This window comes from Felis catus, chromosome C1, assembly GCF_018350175.1.
Source record: "Felis catus isolate Fca126 chromosome C1, F.catus_Fca126_mat1.0, whole genome shotgun sequence".
NCBI lineage: Eukaryota > Metazoa > Chordata > Mammalia > Carnivora > Felidae > Felis > Felis catus.
Window position 1 is genome coordinate 45,874,949 of NC_058375.1, and position 22,552 is coordinate 45,897,500.

The 22,552-nt window shown below is 37.8% G+C and overlaps 1 protein-coding gene across 10 annotated transcripts in view; it reads left to right on the forward strand.

Moving 5' to 3' along the window:
- PRKAA2 (protein kinase AMP-activated catalytic subunit alpha 2) overlaps positions 1-22,552 on the forward strand; it is an 81,614-nt gene that overhangs the window by 15,945 nt on the left and 43,117 nt on the right. For 4 of the 10 annotated variants that reach the window (XM_023258744.2, XM_023258743.2, XM_045035910.1 and 1 more), the window contains exon 2: positions 19,645-19,786. The exons of 1 other annotated variant lie outside the window; for it this stretch is intronic. In XM_023258744.2, coding sequence (XP_023114512.1) covers positions 19,645-19,786 — 142 coding nt within the window. Of the gene's footprint in view, positions 1-14,135; positions 14,212-15,854; positions 15,932-19,644; positions 19,787-22,552 lie in introns of those variants that run through there. 5 more of the 10 variants (XM_045035908.1, XM_045035907.1, XM_045035905.1 and 2 more) reach the window with 4 other exon arrangements.

Below are 22,552 nucleotides of genomic sequence, written 5' to 3' on the forward strand. Positions count from 1 at the left end.
CATCTTGCCGCTCACTGTTGTCTCATTCCTAATTGCTTCGTCTGTAAGCTGGGTGTAGTCATATTTACTTTATGGAATTCTGGGGATTAAATAAGACTTGTATATAAAGTGTTTAATAATTCTTGCTTAATCAGTGGTAGATAAAGAGGAATAAAGTTTTTTGCTTCCTGTTCAGAACTATCCTTGAGAGAACTGTAAAGGGCTTTCAGGGAAAGGAAATGTAGAGAAAAGCAGTGAGTGAGTCTGTGTTTTGTTTCACCAGGGGTGAGGAAGAAAGGAGCCTTGTGTTATTTTGGCAAAAGTCTGGTGATGGTAGGGGTCAGAACACATGTGCCTCAGATGACTTTCCTGACTCCCGGAGCGAAAGCTCTTGATACAGATGAGTAAGGGTGGCTGATGCCTGTCAGGGCCCCGCTTGCGAACACATACAGTGTCTCTCAGACCTGTCGTAGCCTAAGTACGGATAGAGTGTCATCCAAACATTCCTTCTTAACTTTTTATTAGGCTGCACCGCATGTACAAAGAGGTACATGCATTGTAAGTGTTTTTTAACTGGATCCTCAGTGAATATTCACAAACTAAACGTATCCATATCACAGCTACTTAAACACACACAAAATGACCAGTATCCCACAAGCCCCCACTTTGTGTCCCATTTTGGTTACTGTTTCCATCGTCCACCCCCACCAAGGGTAACCACTATCCAGGGATTAGTTTCACCTATTTTTAAACTTTGTAGAAACAGTTCCATTTGCGCCTGGCTTCTTTCACTTGAGATTATGTCCGTGAGATTCTCCATGTTGCTGCATGTAGTTGTAATTTGTTAATTCTCATTGCTGTATGCTATTACGTTAAGACTACACCATTATTTATGCGTTCTGATACTGATGGGCCTGTATGTGGCTGGTTTTTATATTTTGGTTATTATGAATAATGCTGCTTTAAACATTCTTCTAAGTCTTTTTTTCTATTTATAATATATTACTATATACATATGCATATTTAAAATCATCATATAAATGTTTTAGAAATGCCATTTTTTTCCTACTTTACATTTCAGAGTTTTGTCATTCCTGGGGCTACTTTTTGAATCATCTGCCGTAGTTTTCTAGAGTAACTATTCACTTTTGTTTAAGTTATTTTGAATTTGTGAACAATAGTATAACAAGTGGCCACTAATAAAACAGGAGCGCTTTGGGTTTTTTCATTTGTCTTGTAGAGTTATGCTTAGGAACTTCACAATGTTGTAACCACACAGCATACTGCTTTTAAAAAATCTTTTATCTTTAGAAGGCTGATTTTATTTAGGATGATATTCTACATTTGTAAGTATGAAATCATTGTGCAGGAATAATGTCATATTACCAAATCCTGACATATCTTTTTTGTTGTTGTGTACTGATTTGGTCAAATGTTTTTTTTTTTTTTTTTTTTAATTTTTTTTTTTTTTTTTAACGTTTATTTATTTTTGAGACAGAGGCAGAGCATGAACGGGGGAGGGTCAGAGAGAGAGGGAGACACAGAATCAGAAGCAGGCTCCAGGCTCTGGGCCATCGTCAGCCCAGAGCCCGACGCGGGGCTCGAACTCATGGACTGTGAGATCATGACCTGAGCTGAAGTCAGACGCTTAACCGACTGAGCCACCCAGGCGCCCTGGTCAAATGTTTTTTCTCAGCTAGTGGTTGATACATATTTAGGCAAATGTGTCTTTTGTACAGAGTCCTTCATTCAAGATAATTTAGAAATAACCTTTGTAAATATGAAAGGTTTATGAGACCTTGAATTTGAAAAGACTCTCTTTTCTGGAGTATAACTTTTGGTTAAAAAAATCAGGTTATATTTGGAATATATGGTATATCTTTGAGAAAGGGATTTTGTTGTTGTTGTTTAGTTTAGTTTTTAGTCCAAGTGCTGTTTCCAGTCATTTTGCCAGTGGCCACAGAACTCTGTAGGGCTCAAAATATGAGAAAGGAGCAAACTCTGCCCTCCCCCTCCCCCCCGAGAATATCTTTGGAGATAGCAAGATCCTGGAATCACAGTTCTAGCATTAATTTCTTACATGAATTTTGAGTGTCTTAAGTTCTATGAGCCTCAGTTTTCTGCGCAAAAATTCATGTAGCATTTAAATAGGAACATGTGTAGAAAGTACTTAATATACATAGACACACACACACACATAAGTACAAAATGCCCAGTATGTTGTTGCAAGCACTTATTATTATTATTACATGCCTTTGAGAAATTCCTTTCTTCCTATTGATACCATAGCCACCTATCTCCAAATTGCTTTCCTTCCTGAGCCCCAGAATTGTCTGCTCCTTTTCACCCTGCTTTTGGAGACCCACTCTGGTTCCTTTTCTACAGCACTCTGTACTTTTTCTTTTATTTCTTAGATCTTTGCTACTGAAAATGTAAATCCATGGACCAGCAGAATAGAGGACTTTTTTTTGTTTTTTTTTTTTGTTTGTTTGTTTGTTTTTTTTTGAGAGAGTGTGCACGCTTGCACATGCAGGTGAGGGGAGGGGAGAAACCCCAAACAAGCTTGTTGCTGACTGTGTAGAGATCTACCTGGGGAGTGGGGCTCAGTCTCAAACTGGGAGATCATCACCTGAGCAAAATCAAAAGTCAGATACTTGACCAACTAAGCTACCCAGGGCCCCTTATATCGTGGTTTTAATTTACATTTCCCTGGTGAGTAAAAATATTGAGCACCTTTTCATGTATTTATTATCTACACCTTCTCTTTTCCAAATTTAGTTTCCTGGAAGACATTTGATTTCTTCTGGAATGCCTAGACTTTAAGTAAATTGCAGTCTTGTAGTTGATGGTTATTCTTTCTTCTATCAATACTTTTCCATATTTAGGAGCTCCTGGAATGTAATACCACAAGAGATTCCTTGGGATGTAGAATGTATAGATAATATTTTTTCTCTGACAGATAGTTGTTGTTTTTTCTCATATATGAGAGATTAGCACACCCAATTTGAATTCCCCTCTCAAATTCTAAAGCTGCAATAGTAGGAGTATATGAAACCTAAATTATATGTTCAAACAACCAAATATTAATGTCAGTCAGGCATTCAGTCCATACAGAAAATAGTTACTGAAGGCCAGTTATATGTCAGGCACTGTGCCAGATTCTGAGGATACAAAGATAAATGAGACACAGTCCCTGCTTTGAAAGATCTGATTGGTTTAAAGAAGATGATCAATAACAGCAACAGAATAGGTAATTATAGCACTCGATGTTCAGTGCCATCATGGAGAGGAGCTATGGTTGTACATTGGAGGGTCATTTAATCCAGACATTTGAGTTGCTGGAATGAGTGGGGATATGAATAAGGATGGTGTTTAGGGAATGTTTGCTGGAATAGTACTTGAAGTGAACCTTAAAGACAAATGAAACTTGGACAGGTGAAACATTGGAGATTGGTGACTGGGACACAAAGGGTTCACATGTTTCACTGCATTCATTTATTATACTCAATAAAATTCCACTGAAATTTACTAAATGCTTATCATGAGCTAAACATATGTTAGCCCTGGAAATGAGAGAAAGCACAGCTTGATGGGGAATTCAAAATAGCTCTAAATGACTAATTTATAACATTTGAGGTGAGGGAATGGTGAAAGATGATACTGGAAAGGTAGGTATATGCCACAATATGTATTACATAAATACTGTATGGGTATCTATGAAACTAAGTGAAGCCTCTGCCATTATATAAGTCATTCAGATTATCTCCTCATTCCAGTTTTCCAACTAAGTACAGAGCATACTAGGATAGGTTCTAGCTTCCTAGTATCAGTGGAACGTTCATTTTGTGTGGTACCGTAATTTGATATGTCTCCCAGAACTTCTGTCCAACACCATTGTTAAAAGTTCTTGAATCTTCCCTTTGCTTTTTATTTAAGTCATCTTGCTTTGTCTGCAACTGGAGAGTGTTCATAACTAATCTTTCTTGCTACGGAAGTATTTAATAATGTATTCCCAACTTTCCACCCTTGCTCCTTAAACCTAGGTCCAATTTCAAAGTCTCACCATGAATATTTGTTTTTCTGATCCATGAGCATGGGACGTTTTCCACTTTTTTGTGTCGTCTTCAATTTCTTTAATAAGCTTTCTATAGTTTTCATTGAATAGACTTTTCACCTCTTTGGTTAGGTTTATTCATAGGTTTTTGGTGTAATCGTAAATGGGATTGATTCCTTGATTTCTCTTTCTGCTGCTCCATTATTGGTGTACAGAAATGCAACCAGTTTCTGTACGTTGATTTTATATCCTGTGACTTTGTTGAATTCATGTATTCGTTCTAGCAGCTTTTTGGTGGAGTCCTTTGGGTTTTACACATAGAGTGTCATGTCATCTGCGAAGAGTGAAATTTTGACTTTCTCCTTGCTGATTTGGATGCCTTTGTTTCTTTGTGCCTGATTGCTGAGGGTAGGACTTCTAACACTATGCTGAATAACAGTGGTGAGAGTGGACATCCCTGTTGTGTTCCTGACCTTAGGGGGCAAGCTCTCAGTTTTCCCCATTGAGGGTGATTTTAGTGGTGGGTCTTTCATATATGGCTTTTATGATCTTGAGGTATGGTCCTTTTGTCCCCACTTTCTTGAGGATCTTTATAAAAAAGGATGTTGTATTTTGTCAAATGCTCTCTCTGCATCTATTGAGAGGACCATATGGTTCTTATCCTTTCTTTTATTAATGTGATGTAACATTGATTGATTTGCAGATATTGAACCAGCCCTGTATCCCAAGAATAAATTCCACTTGATTGTGGTGAATAATTCTTTTAACGTAGTTGGATCTGGTTTGCTGGTATTTTGTTGAGAATTTTTGCATCCGTGTTCATCAGGGAAATTGGTCTGTAGTTTTCCATTTTAGTGGGGTCTTTGGTTTTGGAATGAAGGTAATGCTGACCTTGTAGAATGAAAAATTGACAAAAATAAAATGTAAAAAATAAAAAATTGACAAAAGATTTCAACAGGCAAATTATTAAATAAGATACAGATGTCTGATAAACACATGAAAAGATGCTCAACATCACTAATCATTAGGGAAATGTAAATTAGGAGATGTCACTACACATCTAGTGAAATGGGTGAAATTAAAAAAGAAAATGCTGACAAACCAAATGCTGTAAAGAATGAACTAGAACTCTTTTTTAGTGAAAGAGAGAGTGTGAGCAGGGGGGTGATGGAGAGAAAGAAAAAAAAAATCTTAAAAAAAATTTTTTTAAGGTTGTTATTTTTGACAGAGCATGTGAGCATGCACAGGAGTAGCAGAGAGAGAGAGAGAGAGAGAGAGAGAGAGAGAATCAGAAGCAGGCTCTAGGTTCTGAGCTGTTAGCACAGAACCCATTGTGGGGCTCGAACTCAGGAGCCAAGAGATCATGACCTGAGCTGAAATTGGATGCTTAACCAACTGAGCCACCCAGCCACCCCGAGAGAGAAGATCTTAAGTAGGTTCAATGCTCAGTGCAGAACCTGATAAAGGGCTTAATACCACGATCCTGGGATCGTGACCTGAGCCAAAATCAAGAGTCAGTGTTCATCCAGCTGAGTGAGGCACCTTATATACTACTGGTGAGAATACAAAATGGTATATAATGCTGGGAAACAGTTTAAATAAAATCTTACCATACAGCCCAGCAATCCAGTACCTAGAAATCTACCCCAAAGAAATGAAGACACATTGGCCCCACCCACCCATCCTCACCACAAACACACAAATAGCTGACTTATTTCATAATCTCCCCAAACTGGAAACTACCCATATAGCCATCACCTGGTGAATGGATAAACAAATTGTACAATATACATACAATGGAATATCACTCAACAATAAAATGGAATAAACTGCTGGTATATGCAAAAGAAAAAATTTAAAAAAATGGATGAATCTCAAAAGCATTAGAGCATAAGAAGCCAGAGTTGAAAGATTACATACTGTATGGTTTTATTTATAGAATAATGTGAAAAGTACTGTTGTAACAGAAAACAGATCAATAGTTGGGAGAGATCGGCGTGGAGAGAGGGACTGACTGCAAAAGGTTGTAGTGGAATTTTTACATGATGATAGAAATGAGCTACATTTGATTTTAGTGATAGTTACATGACCATGTATGTGTAACTCGTAGTACTATAATGTATTTAAAATTCATAGTACTATCTATATTTAAGAGGAGTAAATTTTAAACTTCAATAAAATGACTTTAAAAAGGAGATAAAGGTATACTTAGGGTATAGTTATATTAAATGGGAAATTTTCAGTATAGACTGGAGTGGTGAAAAAGGGAGGTGTGGAGAGGATTCCTACAGCAGGTGACTTCATTGAAAGAATTTCTATCAGTTATTCCCAGTTCTGCTTCTCAAATGATATAAATCAGTTTCATTCTTCTGTATAACAGCTCTTCACCTTATCAAATGTAAAATCCTAGAAAGCATAGATAGTGTAAGTATGGTTTTTTTTCTCATAAAATTCCATAGCTTTACAAAATATTTTGTGTAGTTTGGCGATAATTTAGAAAAAGCAAAATAGAACACTAACGAGTGGTAAGTTTGTTGAACTCTTTAATCCGAGAAATTTTATGGGCTATAAAATAATTTATTTCCATTAGTTCATTGGTGGCAGTTTGGCAGAATTGGAAATTTGAAGTAATAGTGAAATAATAGTGAATTAAGTAGATTCACCTGTGAATGGCAGACATCTTCAAACCAAGAGTGACTTAAGATAGTATTTTGCTCTCTTGTAACAGTCTGAGCAGGTGGTTCAGACTGTTGTTGTGCCCAGTAGCATCAAAAGCATGAGCTTCTCTTTTCTGTTGCTCCCACCCGCCTAACTAACCCTGTCTTCAAGGTACAAGATGGTGACTTTGGAATTCCAGGCTTTATGATGGAGGAAGGGATGAAGAAGCTTGTTCGGGAGATTTCTTCTAATGTGTTGCTGATCAGAACATAGCGATATGACCACATCTAGTAACAAAAGAGGCTAGGATGTGGTCTGTACTCTGGGTAGCCATGTGCTCAAGTGTAATTTGGGAGTCTTTCTGTCTGGGATGGAAGGGTGGAATAAATACTGGGAGAGCTAGCGAGCGGTATGACAGAACTAGTTTGTTCACCGCTTACGTCTCAAGTGTTTAGTGCTTACCATAGTAGGGATTCATTCCATGGATAGACATCCCTTGCTTGTATTGATCTTGATATTTACTTTGTATACATGATACATTGTGGCAAATTCGTCCATCCCTGATGTTTTTTGATGCTTTTTCTTATCTGTGCTCTCCATTTACAAAGAAGGTATCCCTAACAGTCTGCAGACAGGTTTAATACCATACAGAATTTATTTTAGCTCCTTTATTGCTGTTTTTTCCCCTCTACTAAAATTGGAAGTCCTGTTACTCCTCTCTTTTCATGTCTCCTTTGATCAACATAGTCCTCACATGTGGGAAGTAGTCAGTACATGTTTTTAGATTGAATAAATGCATGGAAATAAAACTGATGAAACCAATCCTTTCCTTTCAATTACTCTATAGCCCTAATACAGAAGAAATTCTTGGTCTTAAATCTGTTTTTCTTAAAATATTTTTAGGAATATTCATTTGGCTTTCAGATGGAATATGATTATGACATAACTTGGATTTAATTAGTTATTACTAAGTACTAATTCACTTAAGTTATTAGGCAATAGGGGCTAATTTAGTTCAGGAAAAAGAAGAGGCAATCTCAATGCATTTGCCTTTTTTTTTTTTTTTTAGATTTTATTTTTAGCAATCTCCACACCCAAAGTGGGGCTTGAACTCATAACCCCAAGAGATCAAGAGTCTCATGCTCCACTGACTGAGCCTGCCAGGCACCCTCGATGAACTTGACTCTTTTTTCTTTTCTCTCTTTTTTTATTATGAAATTTATTGTCAAATTGGTTTCTATACAACACCCAGTGCTCATCCCAACAGGTGCCCTCAATACCCATCATCCCCCCCTCACCCCCCATAAACCCTCAGTTTGTTCTCAGTTTTTAGGAGTCTCTTATGGTTTGGCTCCCTCCCTCTCTAACCATTTTTTTTCTTCCCCTCCCCCATGGTCTTCTGTTAAGTTTCTCAGGATCCACACAGGGGTGAAAACATATGGAATCTGTCCTTCTCTGTATGACTTATTTCACTTAGCATAACACTCTCCAGTTCCATCCATGTTGCTACAAAAGGCCGTATTTCATTCTTTCTCATTGCCACATAGTATTCCATTGTGTATATAAACCACAATTTCTTTATCCATTCATCAGTTGATGGACATTTAGGCTCTTTCCATAATTTGGCTATTGTTGAAAATGCTGCTATAAACTTTGGGGTACAAGTGCCCCTATGCACCAATACTCCTGTATCCCTTGGGTAAATTCCTAGCAGTGCTACTGCTGGGTCATAGGGTAGGTCTATTTTTAATTTTTTGAGAAACCTCCACACTCTTTTCCAGAGCGGCTGCACCAGTTTGCATTCCCACCAACAGTGCAAGAGGGTTCCTGTTTCTCCACATCCTCTCCAGCATCTATAGTCTCCTGTTTTGTTCATTTTAGCCACTCTGACTGGTGTGAGGTGATATCTGAGTGTGGTTTTGATTTGTATTTCCCTGATGAGGAGCGACGTTGAGCATCTTTTCATGTGCCTGTTGGCCATCTGGATGTCTCCTTTAGAGAAGTGTCTATTCATGTTTTCTGCCCATTTCTTCACTGGATTATTTGTTTGTCGAGTGTGGAGTTTGGTGAGCTCTTTATAGATTTTGGATACTAGCCCTTTGTCTGATATATCATTTGCAGATGTCTTTTCCCATTGCTTTGGTTGCCTTTTAGTTTTGTTGATTGTTTCCTTTGCTGTGCAGAAGGTTTTTATCTTCATGAGGTCCCAATAGTTCATTTTTGCTTTTAATTCCTTTGCCTTTGGGGATGTGTCAAGTAAGAAATTGCTGTGGCTGAGGTGGTTTTTCCCTGCTTTCTCCTCTATGGTTTTGATGGTTTTCTGTCTCATATTCAGGTCCTTTATCCACTTTGAGTTTGTTTTTGTGAATGGTGTAAGAAAGTGGTCTAGTTTCATCCTTCTGCATGTTGCTGTCCAGTTCTCCCAGCACCATTTGTTAAAGAGACTGTCTTTTTTCCATTGGATATTCTTTTCTGCTTTGTCAAAGACTAGTTGGTCATACTTTTGTGGGTCTAGTTCTGGGGTTTCTATTCTATTCCATTGGTCTATGTGTCTGTTTTTGTGCCAATACCATGCTGTCTTGATGATGACAGCTTTGTAGTAGAGGCTAAAGTCTGGGATTGTGATGCCTCCTGCTTTGGTCTTCTTCAAAATTACTTTGGCTATTCGGGGCCTTTTGTGGTTCTGTACAATTTTAGGATTGCTTGTTGTAGCTTCGAGAAGAATGCTGGTGTAATTTTGATTGGGATTGCATTGAATGTGTAGATAGCTTTGGGTAGTATTTACATTTTAACAATATTTATTCTTCCAGTCCATGAGCATGGAATGTTTTTCCATTTCCTTATATCTTCTTCAATTTCCTTCATAAGCTTTCTATAGTTTTCAGCATACAGATTTTTTACATCTTTGGTCAGGTTTATTCCTAGGTATTTTATGCTTCTTGGTGCAATTGTGAATGGGATCAGTTTCTTTAGTTGTCTTTCTGTTGCTTCATTTTTAGTGTATAAGAATGCAACTGATTTCTGTACATTGATTTTGTATCCTGCAACTTTGCAGAATTCATGGTGGAGTCTATTGGGTTTTCCATGTATAATATCATGTCATCTGCAAAAAGTGAAAGCTTAACTTCGTCTTTGCCAATTTTGATGCCTTTGATTTCCTTTTGTTGTCTGATTGCTGATGCTAGAACCTCCAACGCTACGTTAAACAACAGCGGTGAGAGTCGACATCCCTGTCGTGTTCCTGATCTCAAGGAGAAAGCTCTCAGTTTTTCCCCATTGAGGATAATATTAGCTTGGGCTTTTCATAAATGGCTTTTATGATGTGTAAGTATGTTGCTTCTATCCCAACTTTCTCAAGGGTTTTTATTAAGAAAGGATGCTGAATTTTGTCAAATGCTTTTTCTGCATCGATTTACAGGATCATATGGTTCTTATCTTTTATTAATGTGATGTATCACGTTGATTGATTTGCGAATGTTGAACCAGCCCTGCATTCCAGGAATGAATCCCACTTGATCATGGTGAATAATTCTTTTTATATGCTGTTGAATTCGATTTGCTAGTATCTTGTTGAGAATTTTTGCATCCGTATTCATCAGGGATATTGGCCTGTAGTTCTCTTTTTTTTACTGGGTCTCTGTCTGGTTTAGGAATCAAAGTAATGCTGGCTTCATAGAATGAGTCTGGAAGTTTTCCTTCCCTATTTTTTGGAATAGCTTGAGAAGGATAGGTATTATCTCTGCTTTAAATGTCTGGTAGAAGTCCCCTGGGAAGCCATCTGGTCCTGGACTCTTATTTGTTGGGAGATTTTTGATAACTGATTCAATTTCTTTGCTGGTTATGGGTCTGTTCAAGCTTTCTATTTCTTCCTGTTTGAGTTTTGGAAGTGTGTGGGTGTTTAGGAATTTGTCCATTTCTTCCGGGTTGTCCAGTTTGTTGGCATATAATTTTTCATAGTATTCCCTGATAATTGCTTGTATTTCTGAGGGACTGGTTGTAATAATTCCATTTTCATTCATGATTTTATCTATTTGGGTCGTCTCCCTTTTCTTTTTGAGAAGCCTGGCTAGAGGTTTTTCAATTTTGTTTATTTTTTCAAAAAACCAACTCTTGGTTTCATTGATCTGCTCTACAGTTTTTTTAGATTCTATATTGTTTATTTCTGCTCTGATCTTTATTATTTCTCCTCTTCTGCTGGATTTGGGGTGTCTTTGCTGTTCTGCTTCTATTTTCTTTAGGTGTGCTGTTAGATTTTGTATTTGGGATTTTTCTTGTTTCTTGAGATAGGCCTGGATTGCAATGTATTTTCCTCTCAGGACTGCCTTCACTGCATCCCAAAGCATTTGGATTATTGTATTTTCATTTTCATTTGTTTCCATATATTTTTTAATTTCTTCTCTAATTGCCTGGTTGACCCATTCATTCTTTAGTAGGGTGTTCTTTAACCTCCATGCTTTTGGAGGTTTTTCAGACTTTTTCTTGTGGTTGATTTGAAGCTTCATCGCATTGTGGTCTGAAAGTATGCATGGTATGATCTCAATTCTTGTATACTTATGAAGGGCTCTTTTGTGACCCAGTATGTGATCTGTCTTGGAGAATGTTCCATGTGCACTCGAGAAGAAAGTATATTCTGTTGCTTTGGGATGCAGAGTTCTAAATGTATCTATCAAGTCCATCTGATCCAGTGTATCATTCAGGGCCCTTGTTTCTTTATTGATCCTGTGTCTAGATGATCTATCCAATGTTGTAAGTGGAGTATTAAAGTCCCCTGCAATTACCACATTCTTATCAATAAGGTTGCTTATGTTTGTGATTGTTTTATATATTTGGGGGCTCCCGTATTCGGTGCACAGACATTTATAATTGTTAGCTCCTCCTGATAGATAGACCCTGTAATGATTATATAATGCCCTTCTTCATCTCTTGTTACAGCCTTTAATTTGAAGTCTAGTTTGCCTGATGTAAGTATGGCTACTCCAGCTTTCTTTTGACTTCCAGTAGCATGATAGATAGCTCTCCATTCCCTCCCTTTCAATCTGAACGTGTCCTCAGGTCTAAAATGAGTCTCTTGTAGACAGCAAATAGATGGGTCTTGTTTTTTTATCCATTCTGATACCCTGTGTCTTTTGGTTGGGGCTTTTAGTCCATTTACATTCAGTGTTATTATTGAAAGATATGGGTTTAGAGTCATTGTGATATCTGTAGGTTTCATGCTTGCAGTGATGTCTCTGGTACTTTGTCTCACAGGATCTCCCTTAGGATCTCTTGTAGGGCTGGTTTAGTGGTGATGAATTCCTTCAGTTTTTGTATTTTTGGGAAGACCTTTATCTCTCCTCCTATTCTAAATGACAGACTTGCTGGATAAAGGATTCTCGGCTGCATATTTTTTCTGTTCATCACATTGAAGATTTCCTGCCATTCCTTTCTGGCCTGCCAAGTTTCAGTAGAGAGATCCGTCACGAGTCTTATCGGTCTCCCTTTATATGTTAGAGCATGTTTATCCCTAGCTGCTTTCAGAATTCTCTTTATCCTTGTATTTTGCCAGTTTCACTGGCACGATATGTCGTGCAGAAGATCGATTCAAGTTACGTCTGAAGGGAGTTCTCTGTGCCTCTTGGATTTCAATGCCTTTTTCCTTCCCCAGTTCAAGGGGAGTTCTCAGCTATGATTTCTTCAAGTACACCCTCAGCACCTTTCCCTCTCTCTTCCTCCTCTGGAATCCCAATTATGCATATGTTATTGTGTTTTATCGCATCACTTAGTTCTCTAATTCTCCCCTCATACTCCTGGATTTTTTTCTCTCTCTTTTACTCAGCTTCCTCTTTTTCCATAATTTTATCTTTTAGTTCACCTATTCTCTCCTCTGCCTCCTCAATCTGAGTTGTGTTCACCTCCCTTTTATTTTGCAGCTCATTTATAACATTTTTTAGCTCCTCCTGACTGTTTCTTTGTCCCTTGATCTCTGTAGCAATAGATTCTCTGTTGTCCTCTATAGTTTTTTTCAAGCCCAGCAGTTAATTTTATGACTATTACTCTAAATTCATTTTCTGTTATATTTAAATTGTTTTTGATCAGATCATTAGCTGTCGCTAATTCCTGGAGTTTCCTTTGAGGAGAATTCCTCCTTTTTGTCATTTTGTATAGTCCCTGGAGTGGCGGGGAACTGTAGGGCTCTTCCTCTGTGCTGTCTGGAGTAACTTGCGTTGGTGGGCGGGGCCACAGTCAGACCTAATGTCTGCCCCCAGCCCACCCTGGGACTACAGTCAGACTGGTGTGTACCTTATCTTCCCCTCTCCCAGGGGCAGGACTAACTGTGGAGTGGTGTGGCCTCTGCCTGGGCTACTTGCACACTGCCAGGCTTGTGGTGCTGCTTCGATGGGATCTGGCGTGTTATCCAGGGTGGATCCGCAAGGTGCACAGGGGCGGGAGGGGCAGGCTCAGCTGGCTTTGCCTTCTGTGGTGGTCTGCTTCGGGAGGGGCCCTGCGGCACCGGGAGGGAGGCAGACCTGTTGGAGGGATGGATCCACAGAAGCACAGCGTTGGGTGTTTGTGGGGTGCAAACAAGTTCCGTGAGGGGAACTGGCTCCCTTTGGGATTTTGGCTGGGGGATGGGCGAGGGAGACGCGCTTCCCAGCGCCTTTGTTCCCCGCCAAGCTGAGCTCTGTCCTTTGGGGCTCAACAACTCTCCTTCCCGCTCTCCGAGTAGAGCTGTTGACTTATAACATTCCAGATGTTAAGTCCCACTGGCTGTCAGAACATGCTCTGTCTGGCCCCTCCGCTTTTGCAAGCCAGACTCGGGGACTCTGCCTTGCTGGGTGGGCTGGCTGCCCCTCCACCGCCCCGGCTCCCTCCTGCCAGTCCGTGTAGCACGCACCACCTCTCCGCCCTTCCTACCCTGCTCTGTGGGCCTCTCGTCTACACTTGGCTCCAGAGTCTGTTCTGCTAGTCTTCTGGTGGTTATCGGGGTAAATTAGGCAGATGTGGGTGGAATCTAAGCGATCAGCAGGACGCGGTGAGCCCATCGTCCTCCTTCGCTGCCATCTTCCTCCCCCCAACCTCAGACTCTTTTTTCTTTAAAGTTTATTTATTTTGAGAGTGAGTGAGAGAGAGCATGGGCACAAGTGGGGGGAGGGGCAGAGAGAGAATCCCAAGCAGACTGGCACTATCAATGCAGAGCCGGATGTGGGGCTCGAACTCATGAACCAGGAGATCATGACCTGAGCCAAAAATCAAGAGTCGGACACTCAACCGACTGAACCACCCAGGCATCTTTGTATTCATCTCGTAGGTGAAAATTTGTACACTTTTACTAAGCTCTATCTCCCAGCCCTTGGCAACCACTTTTCTACAAGTTTGACCTTTTTTTTTTTTTTTTTTTTTTTTTAGATTCTACAGATAAGTGATACAGTGCAGTATTTGTCTTTAACTGGCCTAATTTACTTAGCATAATGCCTCAAAGTCCATCTGTGTCACAAACAGGATTTCCTTCTTTCTCATGGCTGAATGACACATGTATGTGTGTATGTATCATCTTTATTCATTTGTTGACAGGTACCTAGGTGGTTTCCATGTCTTGGCTGTTGTGAATAATGCTGCAGTGAATGTGGAAGTGCAGATACGTTTCTAAATAAATAAATAAATAAATAAATAAATAATTTTTACTATATATATATAAATAAAAATATATATGTCTATAAATAAATATATATATATATATGCATCTATAAATAAATAAATAAATATATATATATTTTTACTATATACTCAGAAATGGGATTGCTGGATCATATGGTAGTTCTATGAATTTTTTAAGGAAGCTACATACTGTTTTTTATAATAGCTGCACCAATTTATATTCCCACCAACAGTGCACAGGGTTCTCTCTTTTCCCACATCCTTGGCAACATTTATCTCTTGTGTTTGTGGTGACAGCAGTTCAAGCAGGTGTGAGGTGATACACATGGTGTTTTTGATTTGCATTTCCCTGATGATTATTGATGTTGAGCACTTTTTCATGGATTTGTTGGCCATTTGTATGTCGTCTTTGGGAAAATGTTTATTCAGTTCTTCTGTCCACTTTTTAATCAAGTGTTTTTTGTTTTTGCCATTGAATTGAGTTCTTTATATATTTTGAATATCAATCCCTTGTCAGATGTGTGATTTGTGGATATTTTCTCCCATTCTGTAGGTTGTCTTTTCATTTTGTTTCCTTTTCTGTTGAAAACCTTTTTAGTTTGATGTAGTCCCACTTGTTCATTTTTGTTTTTGTTGTCTTTGCTTTTTTTGTCAAATCCAAAAAATCATTATCAAGACATGTCGAGGAGCTTACCACCTATGTTTTCTTCTAGAAGTTTTATGGTTTCAGGTATTAAATTTAAGTCTTTAATTTATTTTGAGGTGATTTGTACATAATGCGTAAGATAGGGTTCTAGTTTCATTCTTTTATATGTGGCTATCCAGTTTTCCTAGCACCATTTATTGAAGACACTATCCTTTCTCCATTGTATATTCTTGACTCCTGTGTTGTAAACTAATTGACCATATATGCAAAGGTTTATTTCTGGGTTCTATATCCTATTCTGTTGATCTATGTGTTTGTTTTTATGCCAATATTAGACTGTTTTGATTACTGTAGCTTTGTAATATAGTTGGAATTGAGAAGTGTGATTTTTTAAGCTTTGTTCTTTCTCAAGATTGCTTTGGCTTTTTGGGGTCTTTTGTGGTTCCATATAAACTTTAGGATTGTTTTTTCTATTTCTGTGAAAAATGCCATTAGAGTTTTGATAGGGATTGCATTGAATCTGTAGGTTGCTTTGAGTAGTATAGACTTACTAACATTATCAGTTCTTCTAATCTGTGAGTGTGGTATATCTATTGTGTCTTCTTCCATTTCTTTTAATCAGTGTCTTAATATTTTCAGTGTATAGATCTTTCCACCTCCTTGTCAAATTTATTCCTAGCTATTTTATTCTTTTGATGCAGTTGTACGTGGGCTTGTTTTCTTCTTTTCTCTTTCTGATAATTGTTAGTGTATAGAAACACAAGTGATTTTTGTATATTGATTTTGTATACTGCAGCTTTATTGAATTTGTTGGTGAAGTAATACTTCATTAAATTGTTTTTTGAGTGATTTCACTCACTTTCTGGTTTCCTTGTTTTTCAGTTTAAGCATATGGTATTAAAAAACAAAACACCCATCTGTTTGGCTGTTAGAGTCTTTGGTCTTACTTCTTTGATCTGGTAAGAGCCCATATGTTCTCAGTAGTCAGTAGTTTCAATTATCAAATGGGGAAGGAGTAATTGAACTCTTTTTTTCAATTGTATTGGCAAGGGATGCAGCATTGGTTACTCTCACTGAGACTATCTGGGATGTGAGGGGAGAAACATATTTTTTAGGCCATGCAAGCAGATGTTTGGGTATCATGAAATTCTCAAAAGTGAATAATACTACCCTACCGAGGCATTAAGAAACCATTTAAGTTATTTTAATTGAGTAGAAGAAGCTCCCTGAAATTGACTTCACCATAAAGAAGAATGAAATCTTGCCCTTTGCAACAATATGGATGGCTCTAGAGCACATAATGCTAAGTGAAGTCAGTCAGAGAAAGACAAATACCATATGGTTTCACTCGTTTGTGGAATTTAAGAAACAAAACAAAGAAAACAAGACAAAAATGAACAAAGAAAAAAAAGACAAAAAAACTCTTAAATACAGAGAACAAACTGGTGGTTACCAGAGGAGAGACCCCGGGGGAATGAGTGAAATAAGTGAAGGGGATTAAGAGCACTGAGGAATCTATAGAATTGTTGAATCACTGTATTGTACACCTGAAATTAATATAACATTATATGTTAATTATACTGGAATTTAAAAAATTAATAAAAGAAAGTCCCTGAAATTGATAATATTTTTCTGGGGTCCTGGAAGCAAATTTTAGAATGTTATATTAGGTTAGATTGCTTGAACTTGATTTGCTGTCTCCCAGTTTGTTTTATATGCCGGCACAGCATTTGAGATGATAATTTACTACCTGAGAAAGTTATAAAGGTAAAAATAATCTTCAGTGACAGGAAACTCAGTTCTTCCTAGGTCAGCCCATTTCATGTTTGAATTCTTCTGACTGGGGGCACTATGTGTAGTTAAACATGCTTCCTGTGAACTGAAGGGAGATGATGACGTGAGACGACATGTGCCACCTCACACTGCATCACTTTGGATGAGTTGTTTAACTTCTCTGTGCCTCAGGTTTCTCATCTCTACTCTGGAGGATATTGATACTTCATAGAGTTGTAGGGTTGAGTGAGCAGGTTAGTTAGCACTTAGAATAATGCTTAGTACATAATAAGCAATAAATGTCATGGTTACTTTTACCATCATTATTAATGTATTTGTTTTAATGATTTGGCTTGACTCCAAGAAATTCTTGGGAGATATTGTCACCTGACTCTTTGATTTCTGGCATATAGTCTGTGTGCCACCAAGTGAAATAGAGGGCATAGGTTTGGTAGAGGAAGTGGAGGAGAATGCTGAGTTTACTTCTGAACATGCTGAATTTGAGATGTTTGTGGAATGCTAGTGTTGAGATACGGAAATTTGAAGAAGAGGGCAGAGTCCTTGGCGTATGGCTGGTAATTAAAATTATGAGAGATGGGTGAAATAACTTAAGGATCTACTTTGGTTATAGATGAGAAACCTGGGGACCCTAAACCTTAAAGAATAGGTGAGGCCATAAAGGAGACAATCTGAGAGTTAGAGATGGTCTGAGAACCAGGAGAGAGAAGTGACACCAAAAAAGGGAAAGGTATCAATGTTGTCTAATGCAACAGAGAGTACAGTAACCTGTGAACTGGAAAGTATACATGGCTTGATAGTTAACAGGTCTTTTGTGACTCTCTTGTATCAGTAGAGGAATAGAGGTAGAAGCCAGATAGCAGTGACTTCTGAAGGGTTAAAATGGAGGAAGAACAGACAATAAATGTAGACTACTGTTTTGAGAAATTTTGATGAGGCAGATGTTAAAAACTAAAGGAAGATCCAGGGTAAATGGAAGATTTGGGGGCAGGATGGAATATTGATGGGCTAAAGAGAAGGGCTATTAGAAAAGAAAAAGGTTGAGTTGTGCCTGGGTGACTCAGTCGGTTAAGGATCCGACTCTTGATTTCAGCTCAGGTCATGATGATCTCATGGTTTGTGAGTTTGAGCCCCGCATCGGGTTCTGCGCTGACAATGGGGAGCCTGCTTGGAATTCTCTGTCTCCGTCCCTCTCTGCCCCTCCCCTCACTATCTCTCTCTTTCTCAAAAATGAATAAATAAGCATTAAAAAAATATTTAAAAAAGAAAAGAAAAAGGTTGAGTATAAGGAGAATGGAGAAAAGATGGGTTCAAGACCACAAGTTGATGATACTAGTCTTAAACAGGAGGAAGGTGAAAACATATAAGACTGGAACAAAGAGAGATGTGGATATAATCAAGCCTTGAAGATAGAGGAAATTCTCCTAAACACTTCATTTTCCCCCCAAAAAAGAAAGGGGAATTTGTTGGAAGGAGTCAAGGGTTGACTAAGTGTTTGGAGGAGAATGGTCAGTATTTAGAATAGTAATTGAAAGAAAAAGAGGGCAGGCAGATTTGTTCTCCAAGGAAGGGATTTTTCATCTGAGCAGTATTTGAGTACTATGAATGTGTTATATGAAAGGGGAAGGATTATTGTTTAATTTAATAGAAGATATATTTATTTAGCATGTATTTTGTACAAAATACTGTGTTATTTCTTGTGGGAGACTTGGATGAATACTGACCGCCTTACTCAAGATGGGGGTGGGTATGAACTATAATAGCTCATGTCATATGATATGTCAGAACCACAAATGTTTATAATAGCCTAAAATGATGATACATGAATTTTATAAACATACTGTGAGAGTTTGAAAGAAGAAGAGATCCCACTAAATATGGGAAATAGGAAGGTTTTATGGAAAAGACAAAAAAATATATAAAATAAGGGCTACATGTGTATTTTCTGATGAAATAGTAATGAAATCAGTTGTAAGTTTTTCATCTATTACAGCAATTATTTATTCTTCTATAATACAATGACTGGCACTAACCAGAAATGAAGAAATAGATTAACAAAACATAATTCTGCTTTATCCAAAAGATGTTCCAAATTTGGCTTTTTTTTTTTTTTTTGGTAGGAATGTAGAATTCAGTAATCCTTTCCACAAATATTTATTTTTTTTAAATTTTTCTTGTCAACTTTTTTTTATTTATTTTTGGGACAGAGAGAGACAGAGCATGGACAGGGGAGGGGCAGAGAGAGAGGGAGACACAGAATCGGAAACAGGCTCCAGGCTCCGAGCCATCAGCCCAGAGCCTGACGCGGGGCTCGAACTCACGGACCGTGAGATCGTGACCTGGCTGAAGTCGGACGCTTAACCGACTGCGCCACCCAGGTGCCCCTCCTTTCCACAAATATATATTTTTTTTTTAAATTTTTTTTTTCAACGTTTATTTATTTTTGGGACAGAGAGAGACAGAGCATGAACAGGGGAGGGGCAGAGAGAGAGGGAGACACAGAATCGGAAACAGGCTCCAGGCTCTGAGCCATCAGCCCAGAGCCTGACGCGGGGCTCGAACTCATGGACCGCGAGATTGTGGCCTGGCTAAAGTCGGACGCTTAACCGACTGCGCCACCCAGGCGCCCCTCCACAAATATTTAAAGGACATCTCCATGTTAGGTACTGAGGATACAAAGAAGACTAAGATACAGTTTCTTTCTTCAAGGAGTGCATACTCTAGTAGAAGAAATAGAAGGAAAGGAAACTGAAGATCTATGCAATAAAAGATATAAAAGTGGTATATATGAGTAAAGAAATTTGGGGTTACAGTGGGAGGAAACATGAATAAATGATTATGTTGCTATGACAGCAAGTTTTTCCCTTTTTCTTTTCTTTAGTTGGAGAACATCAATTGACAGGCCATAAAGTGGCAGTTAAAATCTTAAATAGACAGAAGATTCGCAGTTTAGATGTTGTTGGAAAAATAAAACGAGAAATTCAAAATCTAAAACTCTTTCGCCATCCTCATATTATCAAACTGTAAGTATTTTTGTACCTGATAATGCAAAAGAAACTGTCCTGAAATAATTCCTATGAATTTATAAATAATTGTTTATCTTTAGTTAACTTTTTATAAAAGTATAATTCTTTTTTTTATTTGTATTCAGCAAATATTAATTCATTTAACCTCTATTAATCTTTTTTTGTATACTTTTAGTTTATAATTAAGAGTCACTTTTCAAAATTGCTACTGTTTTCGGGTGATAAATGCAGCTGAGAAGTTGACTCTTCCCTAGTATTCACTTTAAAGGGCATTTAGGACTTTGGTATTCCTAGAGTCATTTCATAATTTTTTTTCTAGTCTATTTTCGTTAACATAACAGTATTTTCTTTTTGGAAAAGGTAGAAAGTAACTGGTAGAGATTATCCACCCTAGTATATTATTTGCAAAACTGCAGGTATTATTGTGATTACTGATACCAAAGCTCTTAGGGAGGCAAATGGATTTTTTTTTGATAGGATAAGTTACAAATTTAAAAGATAAGTAAATATGAAGAGATTGATAAACCTGATTAATTATATTGAAAGATAAATAATTTAAAATTGATTATACTCGTAGAAAATGTAGATACTGAGTATGGAACAATATTCTTTTAAATCATTTAAAGTTGCAGTTTTATATTAACTGAGAAAATGTAATATAAACACTGATAATTGTCTCTATTTTTTATCTTAAAAAATTGTTTGAAAGTTTATTTTGAGAGAGGCGCAGAGGGAGTGGGGGAGGGGCAGAGAGAGAGGGAGACAGAATCTCAAGCAGACTAAGCACTGCCAGTGCAGAGCCTGACATGGGGCTTGATCCCATGAACTGTGAAATCATGCCCTGAGCTGAATCCAAGAGTCAGGTGCTTAACTGACCACCTAGGTACCCCTCTTTATTTTTTATCTTAAAGTTTGGATAGAGTTTTATAAAATAAATATTAATCTTGTTGAGTACCTGATAATGGCTAGGAACTATATTGAGAATTTTACATATATAATTTCACTGTATCCTCTTGATGAGCCTATAGGATAGGTATTATTGTCTTCAGTTTATAAATAGGGAAATTACATATCTAAAGAGTATCATCAGTGTGTTCAAGGTCAAATAGCCAGTAAATTGCAGAGCTGGTAGTTGATGCCATGCTGTTAATGCTTTACTCCGGTTTTTCTCAAAACAAAATGATATAAATCCCTTTTAAGGGAAAAATAAATATGTGGATCCCTGGTCTTGACTTAATTATTTTTAGTGTATTGTTTTTTAAGCATATAGAAACAAAGAATTAGGTACAATAAACTCCATATGCTTATAGCTTCAGCACAGCTATGAAACTAAAATAAATAAACAATTTAAATATAAGACAATGAATGAAGTCATTGAAATTCATAGTATCTATAGTATAATGTGACAAATAATGGTGGTTTTCAAAAAACAAATCATTGTTAGTTTAATTGTAGAATTAATAGAATGAGGTCCAAGGCCATATATATTTTTTCCTTCAAATAATATTGCAGAGAATGCCTGTTGATATGACTATACCGTAAAAAATCATTTTTAATATCTTTGAGATTTTATTTGCTAGTTCATTATAATCAGGCATTATATTTAGCCTAAACTTTGTTAGTGAGTCATCTTTGGGTGTCAGTGTTAATGAGAAACATCTCAATAACCTATAGAGATATATTATTTGCCTGTGACAAAGCTAGCATAGTAGCTGTGGTAGGCTGAATAATCCCCCTGCCCCAGATATCCTATTTCCTAGATTCTTTGACTATGTTACATTACATGGCAGACGGGAATTAAAGTTAGAGATAGATTTAAGGTTGCTGATCAGCTGACTATAGGGAGGTTTTCCTTTATTTTCTGGGTGTGCCCATAGTAATCACAATGGCCTTTAAAAGTGAAAGAGGGGGGCGCCTGGGTGGCTCAGTCGGTTAAGCGGCCGACTTCGGCTCAGGTCATGATCTCACGGTCCGTGGGTTCGAGCCCCGCTTCGGGCTCTGGGCTGATGGCTCAGAGCCTGGAGCCTGCTTCCGATTCTGTGTCTCCCTCTCTCTGACCCTCCCCCATTCATGCTCTGTCTCTCTCTGTCTCAAAAATAAATAAACGTTAACAAAAATTTAAAAAAATAAAAGTGAAAGAGGAAATCAGAAGACTAAGAGAAAGAGGTTTGAGGATGAAGCAAGGTCAGAGTGTTAAATGTGAGAAGGACTTAATTGGCTGTTGCTGACTTTGAAGATGGAGGAAGAGGGCCATGAACCAAGGAATGTAGGCAGGCTCTGAAAGTTAGAAAATAGAAAAGTTTCCCCCTAGAGCCTTCAGAAGACAATACAGCCTTGCTGACAACCTTGATTTTAGCCCAGTGAGGTGTATTAGACTTATATAAAACTACAAGATAATACATTTTTGTTGTTGTAAGCCACCAAATTTGAAGTATGGCAGCAATAGGAAACTAATACAGTAGCATTCTTGAAATCCTTAAATGAGTGGCTAATCCACTTATTGCTAGGATTTGGAACATGCGTACATTTATTGTTGGTGAACTGTTGCAAATTGGTATGTTCCGTTCATCTTACTAACAACATGAATATGCAACTGTTTAGAGAAGGCTTTTTTTGGAGGGGCTTGGTGTGCTATTGGGTGACTGTGATGACTCAGTTCTCTCTCAAACCACTACCATGAAAACTTCCTTCATAACAGTAAGCTTCAGTGTCATTTGATCTTGACTTGAAGTTCACTTGATCATACACATAAACAACAAATAA